At 49.3% G+C, this 14,364-nt stretch overlaps 3 protein-coding genes across 4 annotated transcripts in view; 2 read left to right on the top strand and 1 right to left on the bottom strand.

The window, feature by feature from the left end:
- The window catches only part of GCKR (glucokinase regulator), a 22,535-nt gene extending 21,769 nt beyond the window's left edge, over positions 1-766 (bottom strand). The window contains 3 exon segments of the mRNA XM_007470891.1: positions 280-358; positions 360-433; positions 707-766. Of these exon segments, the coding sequence (XP_007470953.1) occupies positions 280-358; positions 360-433; positions 707-766 (213 nt within the window).
- A 3,402-nt stretch (positions 767-4,168) lies between these two features.
- FNDC4 (fibronectin type III domain containing 4) lies at positions 4,169-7,218 on the top strand. The gene is made up of 7 exons (XM_007470846.1): positions 4,169-4,457; positions 4,637-4,781; positions 4,868-4,983; positions 5,215-5,419; positions 5,892-5,981; positions 6,315-6,439; positions 6,604-7,218. Exons 2-7 carry the CDS (start codon positions 4,661-4,663, stop codon positions 6,637-6,639), a joined length of 693 nt encoding a protein of 230 aa, XP_007470908.1. The 5' UTR covers positions 4,169-4,457; positions 4,637-4,660; the 3' UTR covers positions 6,640-7,218.
- A 2,377-nt stretch (positions 7,219-9,595) lies between these two features.
- IFT172 (intraflagellar transport 172) overlaps positions 9,596-14,364 on the top strand; it is a 43,059-nt gene continuing 38,290 nt past the window's right edge. Inside the window, exons 1-6 of one of the 2 annotated variants that reach the window (XM_007470843.1) lie at positions 9,596-9,791; positions 12,389-12,532; positions 13,107-13,219; positions 13,651-13,690; positions 13,996-14,061; positions 14,269-14,348. In XM_007470843.1, the coding sequence (XP_007470905.1) occupies positions 9,753-9,791; positions 12,389-12,532; positions 13,107-13,219; positions 13,651-13,690; positions 13,996-14,061; positions 14,269-14,348 (482 nt within the window). In that variant the 5' untranslated portion in view covers positions 9,596-9,752. The remainder of the gene's footprint in view (positions 9,792-12,388; positions 12,533-13,106; positions 13,220-13,650; positions 13,691-13,995; positions 14,062-14,268; positions 14,349-14,364) is intronic. The other variant, XM_007470844.1, reaches the window with a different exon arrangement.

Here is a 14,364-nt window from a genome sequence, read left to right as displayed (position 1 = left end):
CTGGGGTGGGGGGGAGCAAGGAGGTCCTGGCCTCAGAGCTGAGCCCGTCGCCCGCCCTGTCGCAGAAGCCCGGGAAGTGGTGTGCTGTGCATGTGCAGATCGCCTGGCAGATCTACCACCATCAGCAGAAGATAAAGGTGAGCCTGACTGCTCATCCTGCCGGCCAGGCCTGCAGTGCAGAGGGTGCCCCTTGCCCAGGCGCTGTGCTGGGCTGGGAGGGGTTGGAGGTGGGGTGGGGTTGCAGTGGGCATCGTTACTTGCAGTGTCCAGGAGATGGGTCCAGGTCACCTGGCATGTGGGCATGACTTGTCCCTCCTCCTGGAAGATCTCAGCGTCACATTGCCCCAGCAATCGAACAATCTGCTTTGTCCAGATCCCGGGTCAGTGGGTTTGACTTCTCTGTGATGGGCAGGGCTGCCTCATACCCAGACAACTAGGGGGAATGGGGGACAAGGTCAATGGCAGGGAGCCTCATTCACGTCTGCTGAACTGGAGGTGGGTGTGGCAGCAGGCACAGTGTTGGGACACACACACACACACAAATATGATTTAGCCTGCACTTGGTACTCTGGGCCTATCAAAGAAAGAAAATCAGGAAGGAAGATGGGAAGAACAGGGAAAGCAGAAACCCAGGGTGCAGGGAAGTCCAGATGAGACAGGATTCTAGGAATCAGCACAGAAGGCCAACAGGGAGAAAGGGTCTCACCTCCCACTTGCCAGGCTTCGGGTTCTCAATCACACGTTGAAACCGTTTTGTGCCTGGCATGGTCCGACACTGTGGACACACTGTTGTGCCTACCTCTTCAGCCACATAGCCCCTTCAGTCACACTGACACTGCTTCCAGTTGTCAGGGCCTTATCTGAGCCACAGTGATGATGAACCCAAGTACCCTGGCCTCTCTGCACACCTCTGCCTGCACCCTTTCCTGGTCACTAGGTCCCCAGCCCTCTGGTCACCCCACGGGGGCTCCCCAGGTCCCTCTTTACAGGCACCCAGACTCCCCAGCCTCTGGTTGTCCCTGAAGAGGAAGACACGAGGTCTTCATTACTCTTGCCCTTCGGACAATGCCCTCTTCTCTGGAGGGCCTGGAGCCCGGAAGGACAATACCCAGGCCCAGGGCAAAAAGAATCCCTGGGCACGAGTGCTCTGGAACCAGGATGCCTCAGGAGACCAGAGATCAGGGTTCTCAGGGTCAGCAGAGGTCAGAGGACCTGGGCCATGGCTTGGCCACATGCTCAGCACACACAGTCCTCCCTGTCCCACTGCCCCATTTCACTCTCCTCTCAGAAGGAAGGCAACAGAAGCTTCAGAGCCCCAGGGGTGCACGCACTGAACTGGATATTACAGGGGAAGGTGCCACAGAAATAGAAATACTGCAATGAGAATTAGAAACCAAAGTATCTGCCCTAAATACAAGTTTGGCTAACATTTATTTACACTGAACAATGCATTTTCACATACAGTATCTCATTAGTTACATTAAGAAGATATTAAAAAGAATGAAATAATGCCATTTGCACCTAGAATTTATCATATTAAGTGAAGTAAGTCAGACAGAGAAAGACAGATATCATATGACATCACTTATATGTGGAATCTAAAAAAATGATACAAATGAACTTACAAAACAGAAATAGACTCACAGACATAGAAAACAAACTTATGGTTACCAAAGGGGAAAGGTGTGGGGGAGGGATAAATTAGGAGTTTGGGATTAACAGATACACACTACTATATATAAAATAAACAATAGGGACCTACTGTAGAGCACAGGGAACTGTATTCAATACCTTGTAATAACCCATAGTGGAAGAAAATCTGGAAAAGAATATATGTATATATGAATCACTTTATTGTACACCTGAAACTAACACTTTTTTTTTTTTTTTTTTTTGGCGGTACGCGGGCCTCTCACTGCTGTGGCCTCTCCCGTTGCAGAGCACAGGCTCCGGACGCACAGGCTCAGCAGCCATGGCTCACGGGCCCAGCCGCTCCGCGGCATGTGGGGTCTTCCCAGACCGGGGCACAAACCCGTGTCTTCTGCATCGGCAAGCGGACTCTCAACCACTGCGCCACCAGGGAAGCCCCTGAAACTAACGCTTTGTAAATCAATTACAGTTCAATTTTTTTAAAAAGATGATGATATTGACACTCTCATTTTTCAGATGATGAAACTGAAGCTCAGAGAAGTTAAGTTAGTTGCTGAAGATCACACAGCTGACAGAATTGGGACCCACACCCAGGTTCTCACTCCAGATCTCATGCTCAACCAAAGCATGAAATAACTTAAGGATTTACATGTTTATTGAATAAATGAATTAACTAACAAATTGGTGCAATTAATAATAATCTCTCATTCACACAGTGTTATAAGCTTTATAAAGATCGTTCCCCAATATTGTCTCATTTGATCCTCACAACAGCCCTGTGAGGTTTTGGATGATCTGATTTACAGGTGGGAAACCTGAGACTTAGATTAACCTCTTTGTCTAAGGCCACACAGTAAGTCCCAGAGCTAAGACAAGAAACAGGTCATCTCTCTTTAAATTTCCCCTATAAACCCAGCGCTCTTAATAATCGCCGTATCTCCAGCTATTAACATGCCAGACATATAGAGAACGCTCAATAAATATTTGCCTAATAAATGAAAGAATGACTGAGAGAATGAAGGGAATCAATATCAGATTATGAATGGGGAAGATACTTAAAAGCTGACGCAGTCTACAAGTAGGAGATCGTCAAAAGAATTATTATCTCCATCATTCTGTCCCCTCCCGCACCGGAGGTGGAATTCCACTTCCTAACTCGGCTAATTCCATCTGGGGAGGGAGAGGCCTCCCAGGTGTCCGAGACCCTCGCACCTGCGCCTCTCCCGACATCCCCCCGCCCCCCACGCCCCTGCCGGGCTTATCACACAGAGCCGGGATCTGGAGCTTTGGGGGCCCGAGAGGCCGCCAATGAGAGGGTCGTGGGAGGAGTCCCGAAAGAACCGGGTTGGGGGGCCGTTGATGACGGCGGCGAGAACCCCAGCTGGGCGGGGCGGGCCCGCACGTCCCGGCCGGGCTGCGGGGGTTATAAAAGACCAACAACGTCTCTTAGAAGAAATAGTTATTTTGAACCATTAAGAAGTTAGGGAATATCTACACAATTGATAACTTTAGAAGAGTTGAGTAACTTGAGCTGTTGTTCAGAATAGCTTTTCATCTTAGAATGGCTGAGAGGCAAGAGACAGGAAGGGGTTCAGACTCCAGCTCCACGGCTTTCCAGCCGATTATCTTGAGAAAATGACTTCATCTGTTTGATTCCTCAGATCTTTGTAAAACTGAGGGCAAAAAACTGCCACCTTCTAGTATTGTTGTGAAGACTTATCACGGATTCAACAAATATTTATTCAAACACAGTCGGTGGTGGGGCAGCGTTCCTGTCCCATAAGAAGGAATGGCAATTAAGTCTCTGTCCTTCTGAAGCTTACCTTCTAGTGGGGTTGGAGACTTAGGACAAGGATATGAGTGATGTCATTTCAGACAGTGACACTTCTATTCAGGAAAAGAAAGCATGTGATGGGGCTACAGTAAGAGGGATGTGTGCCCTTTCTATGTTGATCAGGGAATTCCTCTTGAAAAACAGCCTATCCTTAAAGGGATCTGAAAGATGAAAAGAAAGGTAACAGGGAAGAACCATCTAAGCAAATGAAACATTAGCAGTGAGCCTCGTGTTCTGAGACACAGGGAGGACCCGATGAGGCTGGATGGAGAGGGTTTCCACGGAAAGAGATGGGGTTGCAGAAGGAGACAGGGCCAGAGCTCCTGGCACCGGGGGAAACGGCCTGGACTTTGTTTCAGGCGTAAAGGGAGGCCATCGGAGGATTTCAGCAGTGGAGTTACATGATCCGATTGATGTTTTAAAACCACTGTGTGGAGGATGGATTGTAGAGGCCCTAGAGTGGAGGCAGGGAGGCCAGCGAGGAGGCTGTTACATAGGAGATGCTCAGCCCAGTGCCTGGCACATAACAAGCACTCACGAAATGTTAGCTAATTTTAATTAGAGTCTGTAGCCCTTTGTTTTTGAAAAAAGACATGAGCTAGAAGGGCCAATTATCTGATTAGAACATCCTCTACCTGCAAAAATCAGGTCTTCCCCTTCTCTGTCACAGAGATACGTCCCTAGCCGCACCGCCTCCCGCCCCCGGGACCCAGGCCAGCCTCCGGGCCGCGCCGGCACCGCCCCCTGCTCTCGGACAGACTGCGCGGCCGGTCGGAGCTCGGGGGGCTTCGCAGCCCCGCGGCCCGCGTCCGCTACGCCTCCGCCCTCTGCCCGCAGCTCGGTCCAGCGCCGCCCGCCTCGCCGGGCCCGCTCCGGGATGGGGTAGGGACAGCGCCACGGAGTCGGGCGATGGGCCGCCCTCTGGGCATCGAGCAGCCCCCCGAGGCCTGAGCGACTGCGAGGACCGGCGGAGGTGGGTGTGGGCAGAGCAGAGCCGCGCACCAGGGGCGCCGGGATGTGGCGGGGGCCAGGAAGGCATGGGGAAAGGGGGGCTCTGGGGCTGCTGTGGGCCGTGGGGAGACCGGGAGAACTGCTGCCCACCCGCTCGTTCTGGCAAGTCCTTGACCCTCCCACAACTCCTGCCACCTCCAGGACCCCCGCCTGGATGTCAAACGGATGCCCCAGTGCCTCCCAGCGGACTCGGCGGGGACCATGGCTTCGCTAATGCCCCTCTCCCCATATCTAAGCCCCACTGTCCTCCTGCTGGTCAGTTGTGACCTGGGCTTTGTACGAGCAGGTGCGTAAAGGGGGAGAGGGTGGGAGGTAACCAGAGTTAGTCTGTGGGTGGAACCTGTTAACCGGTTAACGCACTGGCACCCGCAGACCGGCCTCCCTCTCCTGTGAATGTGACAGTCACTCACCTCAGAGCCAACTCGGCCACTGTGTCTTGGGACGTCCCAGAAGGCAACATCGTCATTGGCTACTCCATTTCCCAGCAAGTATGAATCACCCTTCTGCTACCCCAACCCATGTCCTTGGATCTCTGAACATTCCTTCTGTCACCTCCCTACCCACCCCAGCTCCCCTCCCAGCTGTGGGAGAATCTGGGAGCTGGGATTCCCTGGCTCACGCTGCCCTTTTCACCCTTACTCCCTTGGAGTGCTTGGATGTTCAGGAGGTGGCCTGGGACCAGGGTGAGGCTGTCCTCCTCTCTCATCAACTCCCTGCAGCGACAGAATGGACCGGGGCAACGTGTGATCCGGGAGGTGAACACCACCACTCGGGCCTGTGCCCTCTGGGGCCTGGCTGAAGACAGTGACTACACAGTGCAGGTCAGGAGCATCGGCCTTCGGGGAGAAAGCCCCCCAGGGCCGCGGGTGCACTTCCGAACTCTCAAGGGTTCTGACCGGCTACCCTCAAACAGCTCGAGCCCAGGTGAGGGTCTCAGGTATTCCTCGCTCCCTAAAGCTTTGGATTCTCTGGCTCTTTACCTGGTCTTTGGTCTCCTGTTTACTTGCCCAAAGCAAGCAGCCGTCTAGCTTAGATGAATAGAAGGATGATTTAATTCATTGTACTGCCAGAAAAGGAAGGAAAGCAGGTTGGCAGGGGACCGGGTATAGACAGGCTGGTAATGAATTCCTTGGGGGAAGGGCTTTTAAGCTTCCTTTAACCCAGCCTCAGTTCACAGCAGCTGCAGCCTGCATGAGTATCTGACCTGCAGCCCCCCGGGCTTTTGGGTCTCTAACCACCTGTCCACCAACAGCTTTCCAGAGAGGGGCTACCAGTGGCAATGCTGTGATGGGTCTACCTTGGTTCTAATACCCAGCATCTCCAACCTTAACTGTCTGCACAGACATAGCTCTCGAGCTGCTCCCTGTAACCTGGGGTCCGTCTCCTTCCTTCTCAGGTGACATCACAGTGGAGGGTCTGGATGGAGATCGACCTCTGCAGACGGGGGAAGTGGTCATCATTGTGGTCGTGTTGCTCATGTGGGCTGGTGAGTAAAGCGGCTGGACAGGGGCCCATGGATTGAGTGGGGCTCAGTGAAGGTGGGAGTCGGTGAAGGTCGTTGGGAGAAAAGGGGGTGAGAGCAGTGGCGTGGGGAGATGTTTAGTTGACAGGGATGGGCAGGAAAAGTTTGAAGAGAGGGAGAGGAGGCTTTTGGGAGCCCAGAGAGGATGATGAAGAAGGTGGTGCCTGTGCATGGGGACCAGGAATTCAAAGATTTTCCTCTCGGATTTTCTAGAAACTGTGTGGGTATCTCACTGCCTTTCGAGGCTGTGAGTGGGGAGGTCAAGATCAAGGTTCAGATTGTATTGTTGTGTTTCAGCTGTAATCGGGCTATTCTGCCGTCAGTATGACATCATCAAGGACAATGACTCCAACAATAACCCCAAGGAGAAGGGGAAGGGACCGGAACAGAGTCCTCAGGGAAGGCCAGTGGGGGCGAGACAGGTGATGTGCGGCCAGAGAGGGAGGGAAGGGTGATTTTGCCTCTAGAAGCAGTAAGGGAAAGGGAGAAGGGCCACAGAGGGGCAAGAGAAGAGGGAGAATGGAAATTTGGGATGGAGGAGGCTGTCGCCTTCCTGAAATGAGACTCAAGCCATCTTCTTTCACAGAAAAACTCACCCTCCATCAACACCATTGACGTATGAGTGAAGAAACAGAACCAGAAGACAGATGCACTAACATCTTGGGGATGGGGATGGGGTCAGGGAGAGCCCAAGATGGTGATTTGCCCAAGACTGAAGGATCCCACAGTCTCCCAGAGGGTAATGACACTCCCACAATCTCAGGCCTGGTATCCATTCTCTTTCCACTGTGAGCAGGGCCAGAAGGTAGGTCTGTTAGGGTCTGAGCCCCTGGACCTGGGGAGTGGATATCAGATGGGATATGTCCTTCCATCCCCCAGGTCCAGGAGAGAGTCACTTGTTCAACCCTATCCCATTAGGTCCCAAATGGGGCCCCCATTTCACCTGCATCAGAACCCTTGGCATCCCCAGCTGCCCCCACATCTTGCCTCTGGGTCTCAGAGAGGAGTGTTTCTGTGGGTACTCCACCTCCCCCAGCAAATAAAAGGAATTGTCTGGGCCTGGAGACAGATGCTGCACTGCACTACTCCAATGTCTTCCATGGAGCCTCAGGTGCGCCCCCTCTCACCTGGCAGCCCCTTCAGCTGCTGGTGATCTCACCCCTTGGACATTTTTCCAATAAAGTTTCTTGGACGAACTGGAGCTGACTGTATGGGATACTGTCTAATATGCTGAAAACATTTCTCCACTGTCTCTCCCCTGACTACAAGGGCCCTTCACACCACCACCAACTTGACAGGAGCAGACTCTTATTTAAAGGTGTTTGCTTTGATTCTCCAGCCTGGAATTGGGTGGAGCAGAGCCAGAAAGAGGCATAGAAAACCAAGGCCCTAGATCCTTTTCCTTTTTTGGATGAGAAGGGGGAGCAGGAAAAAAAGAGGATATAATTCTTCATGTACTAGTGGAAACTAAGGTTATGGCACATGAGAGGGCCAGTAGCCTTTTTATCTTCACTGCCCACATCGGCAGCCCAGCTCCTCACCATTTATTCCTCTGATTTCATCAACCCTGAGCTAATTTTCAGAAAAGGACTGAACAGGGTCTTGGGACAAATGAAAGAACAGCTACACTAATGGATCCCTGGGCGCCAAGTGTTCCTCTCCCGTGCATTTCTGTGCCTATTCTTGCCCTTGCTTTCCCTTTTGTCTGTATGGCTCTCTGTTCATTTGGTCAAAGTCCGTAATAATTGCAAAGAATAAATGAGTTTATATTCACTCTCGGCCATTATATCCAGAGGAGGATTCTGGAAATAAAACCGGGGTTGGAACTCTCTTGTCAAAATAATTATAATTTGGGGGACTTCCTTGGTGGCGCAGTGGTTAAGAATCCACCTGCCAACGCAGGGGACACGGGTTCGAGCCCTGGTCCGGGAAGATCCCACGTGCCATGGAGCAACTAAGCTCGTGTGCCACAACTACTGAAGCCCGCGTGCCTAGAGCCCATGTTCCGCAACAAGAGAAGCCACCGCAGTGAGAAACCTGTGCACGAAAAGGAAGAGTAGCCCCCGCTGGCCGCAACTAGAGAAAGCCTGCGCACAGAAACAAAGACCCAAAACTCAGCCAAAAATAAATAAAATTTTAAAAAAACATTACTATTAACAAAAAAAAGAATTATAATTTGGGATCTGGGGCCTACTTGTTTCCTGTGAAAATAGGGACTGTCCTCTACTTTTTCCTAAGTTCCACGGGGAGGTTGGTGCCAGTGAAACAAACACCTGTTGACATTTGCAAGCACTCTGTGGGAAAGACTTCAGAACGGAGAATCTGTCTGGACAGCATACGCTACACTGTCTGGAAGGTAACAGTTTTCTCCACGTATGATCCTCCGGGAGGTGGCTTATGAATAACTCTCCTTTTTTGCGTCTTGATCTCTCTGGTATGTTACAAGAAATTAGACCAATAATTCTGAAAGGGACCCCAATCCAAACAAAGATCAAGAAGTCAGTCAGTATCTTTTAAACCTAACCAAGCTCCAACCCCGGGTTTCACAAGACTACACCTGTCAGGTGAGCCAAGCTCTGGTCTGCCCTCTGCCCTAAACCATAAAAGCATCCTGATCTAAGCAGCAGTCTTAAACTCACCATTTTCCAGTTCAAAAGTAGGGTGTTTTACCTCTCTCTGACCACTGCTTCCAAAGCACATATCTCTCAGACTCTGGATACATCATCATTTCTGGGGATAGGAGTGTCACAGGGTATGTAGTAGCATGGGATGGAGATAGGGAGCTAGAAGTTAAGAAGGAATACAAAGGGTGTTTAAATGCACCATCTCTGGGTTGAATCCCAATTCCGTCCTTAACGCACTATGTTAGCTAAAGCAAGTGACCCCTCTAATCCTGAGTCTCATGTTATGTAAAATGGGACTAATAATGCTATCCCCTTCAAAAGGTGGCTTTGAGATTAAAGGAGACAATGCATGTACAACACTTTGCACGGTACCTGGCAGACACATACTGAGTATTCCCTGTTACCCATCGTTATCAGCCTTGTGATCCTGTGCAAGTTACATAACCTATTTAGGATCAATTCCGTCAACTGTAAAAGGCCTATAATAGCAACTACCCTGCTTTCCTCCAGGGTTATGTAGATTAAAAGAAGGCACTCTGGGCTTCCCTGGTGGCGCAGTGGTTGAGTCCGCCTGCCGATGCAGGGGACACGGGTTCGTGACCCGGTCCGGGAAGATCCCACATGCCGTGGAGCGGCTGGGCCCGTGAGCCATGGCCGCTGAGCCTGCGCGTCCGGAGCCTGTGCTCCGCAACGGGAGAGGCCACAACAGTGAGAGGCCCGCGTACCGCAAAGAAAAAAAAAAAAAAGGCACTCAGCCACGCTTACGTACATCGAACAGCTAGAGAGACTACGATTACGTAGGACCCCGGAGATTGCGGAAGGCTTGTGGGCGTGGCTGGAGTTTGGGTTTGCATGCCACAATGGGATTGGTCGAGGAGAGAATTCATCAAGCCCTCAGGGGGGGTTGGGGGTTGGGTCCCTCCCTAGACCTCACTGCGGCTGCGCAGGTTCTGTTTTGCTTCGCTGCGAACCTACGCGGTGACCTTGCGACGCGTGTCGCGCTCAGGTCGCCTGTGCGTCAGCGGCTGCCGCCGCGGCTGCGTGGCGGGTTGTCCAGGTAACCACCGGAGTTGTCCGCTGTCTGCAGGCATCTGAGAGACAGGTGTTCGTCATGCAGTTGAAGCACCTGAGGACCCTGCTGAGCCCTCAGGTGAGGAGTCGCGTGCTTCTTCCCTCCCTCGCCCGCCTTAATGTTGCAAGAAAAGTAGGGGACTGAAGTTTCAAAACGTTGAGCGCCTACTGTGTGCAGAAGACCGAAGGCTATAGTTGTGATTCGGACTCTGCTTCGTCCATAGAGTGTTGAGTAGGTGAGATGGAGTGCTGAGCACCGTAGCTTTCACTTCGTTCCATTAACGAATCGGTTGTGTACCAGATCCCATGGTGGGGCTCCAGGGGATCCAGAACTTGCTCAGTTGTTGCCCCTGCCTTCAAGAGGCTCGTACTAGAGGCAGAGGCGCACGTGTAGACAACGAACATTAATCTACACCTCTCAAATAAGCGCTTTAGGTGTAAGCCCCACATAAAGGAGTGCAGACGACCACACCGTTCGTTCTGATGGTGAAGATCTCAGATTCAGAAGAGGCTGGACACTGAGGGAGGAGCCCTAGAACATGGTGAAGAAAGGCTCGGTTTCGGAGTCAGGAGGCCAGAATTCAAGTCCTAGCGCCCCACTACTTTAAATAAATGACCTGATGCCCCTGACTTTAGCCTTCATCACACAGGCTCTCTGAGCGCTCACCCAAGCTTCTACATTTGGAAAATGGGAGTAATAATAATCTCAGCCTTAGGGGGTTATAGGGGGAAGAATTAAAGGAACAAGTATACACAAGAGAACGTTGTAAACTGAAAAGCAGCATGAAAACTGATAGACAAGAGAGAAGGACATTCAAGATGCGAAAGACAAAATAATAGAAAGCTAATAAGAATATCTGTCATAACTGAATGTTTAAGGTGTACCAGGGCAGCATAAGTAAAGAAGCTAGTGTTGTGGATTATGGAGTCAGACACACATGGATTTAAATCTTGGTTCTGCCACTTAAACTGTGTTTGTAAACTTGAGCAAATTACGTAAGCTTTCTGTGCCTCAGTTTCCCCATCTGTAAAAGATGCATAATAATAGCTTCTACCTCAGTTATGAGATTAAATGAGATAATGCGTATCAAGCACTTAGCAAAGTGCCTAGTCCATGCTTGTTAAAGGTTAGCTATTATTCTGTTCTCTACCTCATGTAATCCTCGCTACAGTCCTGTGAGGTACATATTGTAGAGAAAGGAGAATTGATTGATTATGAGAACCAGGAAGGCTTCACAGAGAATGTGGCTTTAAGAGAATAGAAGGAAATTAGAACAAAAGAGAGGTGTGCTCATTGCTCAGTAAACTGTTCTCTGAATCTGTATTTCTAAAATTCCTTTACCCTAATGGAATAATTGAAATGAAATCTTCCTTCAATCTTTCAAAATAAGATGATGTCATGATGCAGGTAAGGGCTGAATGCCCAGGATTGGGCAAAATGATTAAGGAAGATGATTGGCAACAATTGATAAGCCCTCTACCCTCCTAACCTAATTTAATCAAGAGTTGGAGGGGGCTAAAAGTGGTGGTGTGGCTATTTTCTGACTCCGGTTTGAGGATTTTGATGAAAAATGCCTTTTTTACCTCTGACTTTGGAAGTGGGTAGGTTAGGAGTAAAAAGTAACAATATTTTAAGCCAGGGCTGTAGAGCCCAAGTAGTTAAACAATTGGAGCAGAAATTAAATTTTTTATTTCAAGGAGGGAAATCCTTAGTGCAGAACCACAGACCACCAGGGCTGGTGGTGGAAGGGGCAGACATGGCAAGAATAATTCACTGGGAGTTGATCGCTTCTAACTTGGGCTTCTGTGAAGTGGATTGTTAAGGAAAACAAAAAAGACAAAAACCAAAGTGGCATTGTTTATCCTAAGTCACAACTCTGATTATTTTACTTCCCATTCCAGAACTTTCACTGTCTCTCCCTTTCCTACCAAATAAACCCAAACTCAGCCTAGCTTCAGAGACCCTTGTTGAACTGGCCTCTGTCTGTTTTTCCTGACTTACCTCCTCTATTCTGCTATTGACCATATAGTTTCAGCTAAATTAAATTACTATTTATTGACCAGAACTTGCCATTGCTCATGCCATCCCTTCTACCTCAGGTAATTTCCCTACCTAACTGTATCCATTCTTCAAAGCTTAATGTTGATCATTTCAGTGGAAAATTATCTCAGACTTTTCCACACTATTACAGTGCTTTATATGTGCCTCTCTTATGGGACTTTTCCCATTTTTTGTACCATCTTATTAGATCCTTGGGCAGGGACCATGTTTTGCTCTTTGTCTCTCTCTTAGCCCTTGGCCAAGTGCCTTTTTTATTAAGGTACTCAAAAAACATTAATTGAATGAATGGCTAAAGACCAAAACTTTGCATTTATTTCAGTAGCAGACCTGGGGAATGAGGGAATAAGGAGGCCACTGCAGGAACACATTGGTACAGTTGACTTACCATGTCACCTCTTAGTGCATTTGCATTATGGGTTTCTAGAAGCACTTTGTTCTCACCATCCAGGGCTCTATGGCCTTGGAGACCTGGATGGATTATGGGCATCTCTTTGTTTTAAGGACTGTGCTAGAAGGAAAATTGACCAGAGTCACACTAGAAGTAATGGAACTAGAAATGCTTTTGGCATTCTAGACCAGCACCTGGGTTTATTTTTGCCCCTTTGCTTCTGCAGGATGGAGCTGCAAAGGTCACCTGCATGGCATGGTCCCAGAACAATGCCAAATTTGCTGTCTGCGCAGCGGACCGAGTGGTGTTGCTGTATGATGAACATGGGGAGCGAAGAGATAAATTCTCCACCAAACCAGCGGACATGAAGGTGAAGGGAACGTTCATGTGTACCTTAATCTGTTGATGGGACCCTATAAATCTAGAAAACTTCCTATCCTGCTTCCTAGCCACAGGCATAGGAAATGGCCCGCCCTTCCTCTTCTCAATATAAAGCCCTCAAGCTCACTACAGTCACACAGGCACCTTTTCTTCTTTTTTTTTCTTTTTGTAGATTAGAGCACAGTATTCTTTTTTTATATATAAATTTATTTATTTATTATTTATTTATTTGTAGCTGCGTTGGGTCTTCGTTGTTCCGTGAGGGCTTTCTCTAGTTGTGGCGAGCGGGGGATACTCTTCGTCGCAGTGTGTGGGCTTCTCATTGTGGTGGCTTCTCTTGTTGTGGCTCATGGGCTCTAGGCACACAGGCTTCAGTAGTTGTGGCTCGCGGGCTTAGTTTCTCTGCGGCATGTGGGATCTTCCCGGACCAGGGCTCGAACCCATGTCCCCTGCATTGGCAGGCAGATTCTTAACCACTGTGCCACCAGGGAAGTCCACCTTTTCTTCCCTTTTAATGATACTCGTTACTTCTTTTTCTTTCCTTTTTTCTTTTTGACTCTTAGTATGGCAGGAAGAGCTATATGGTGAAGGGCATGGCTTTTTCTCCTGATTCCACCAAGATTGCCATAGGACAGACTGACAACATCATCTATGTCTACAAGATCGGAGAAGATTGGTGAGGATAGAGATTGGGAGATGGGGTGTCCCAGAGAAGAAGGGAAAGGCAGGAAGAAATGCCTCACTGGGAAGGGGGAATAGAGAGGTTGAGGAGCCACAGCTGGGGCTTGCAAGGCAGAGGCCTTCTGGAGTCTGTTGTTGTAGGTTCCCTACCTTTGCGTGCACCATGTGTTCTGTGATCCCATCCCTAGAAGAGTCAGTCTTAGATCAACAAGGAGGCCCTGTGAGATACTGGGGAGCCCGGAGTGATGTTTTGTCTTTGTTATTCTTCCAAAGCTACTCAGGCTCCTTTGAGGGCTTCTGTGGAGTGGTAGGAAACACTAGCGGGCCAGGGAAGGTATCTACAATTCCTCCCCTCCCCCAGCATCATTTGTGGCCATTTATTCATGGAAGTGGTTTGTAATATGCTTCCCTCCTTTTATTTGACAGGGGTGACAAGAAAGTCATCTGTAACAAGTTCATCCAGACGGTAAAGTTCAAACCAGTCCCTGGGAGATTAGGATGAACAAGCATGTATCAGTATATCCGCTTATAAATACAACGAGAAGTTGCATTTGTTAACATCTGGCTCTGACTTTTCCTACTGTGTGAATGGTACTGCCTGACTGCTCATCCCCCTGTGCTTTCCTCCTTAGAGCTCAGTTGTGTCCCCTCCTCTCCTTCCCTACAGGTGGTTGGAGTGGTGGCATGTGGTGGGATGTTCAGGCTCAGGTTGTTATCAAAGTGCTAACATACATAGACAGGTTTATCCTTTTCATTCTTTCTTTCTTACAGAGTGCTGTTACTTGTCTGCAGTGGCCAGCAGAATACATCATTGTCTTTGGACTGGCTGAAGGGAAGGTAAAGGAGGGAAGAGAAATACAGGAGAGATTGTGCATGGGGATAATGGTTCTGGAAAGAGGTATATGGTTAATCTCCCTTAGGGTCAAGTTGTGTACTGGGAGACAACCCAGGGAACAGTTTTTGTTCTTTTCTTTTTCTTTCCTTAGGACCTGGGTGAAATTGAAAGTAGCCTAACCAGACTTTTGTCCATTCTCCCATTTTCAGGTTCGTTTAGCAAACACCAAAACTAATAAGTCATCTACCATCTATGGGACAGATTCTTACGTGGTGTCCCTGACAACGAAGTGAGTAAGGAAGAGC

Source organism: Lipotes vexillifer, unplaced genomic scaffold (assembly GCF_000442215.2).
Source record: "Lipotes vexillifer unplaced genomic scaffold, Lipotes_vexillifer_v1.1 scaffold717, whole genome shotgun sequence".
Classification (NCBI taxonomy): Eukaryota; Metazoa; Chordata; class Mammalia; order Artiodactyla; family Lipotidae; genus Lipotes; species Lipotes vexillifer.
Note: the sequence above shows the minus strand (reverse complement) of the source record. Positions and strands in the feature narration are given on the sequence as shown.

Excerpts from the sequence above, each read along its gene's own strand:
- FNDC4 (XM_007470846.1), top strand. The coding sequence starts at position 4,661 with ATGCCCCAGTGCCTCCCAGCGGACTCGGCGGGGACCATGGCTTCGCTA. Across the intron at positions 5,420-5,891 it reads CTCAAACAGCTCGAGCCCAG|GTGACATCACAGTGGAGGGT; the intron begins GTGAGGGTCTCA and ends CTTCCTTCTCAG. Across the intron at positions 6,440-6,603 it reads GGCCAGTGGGGGCGAGACAG|AAAAACTCACCCTCCATCAA; the intron begins GTGATGTGCGGC and ends CTTCTTTCACAG.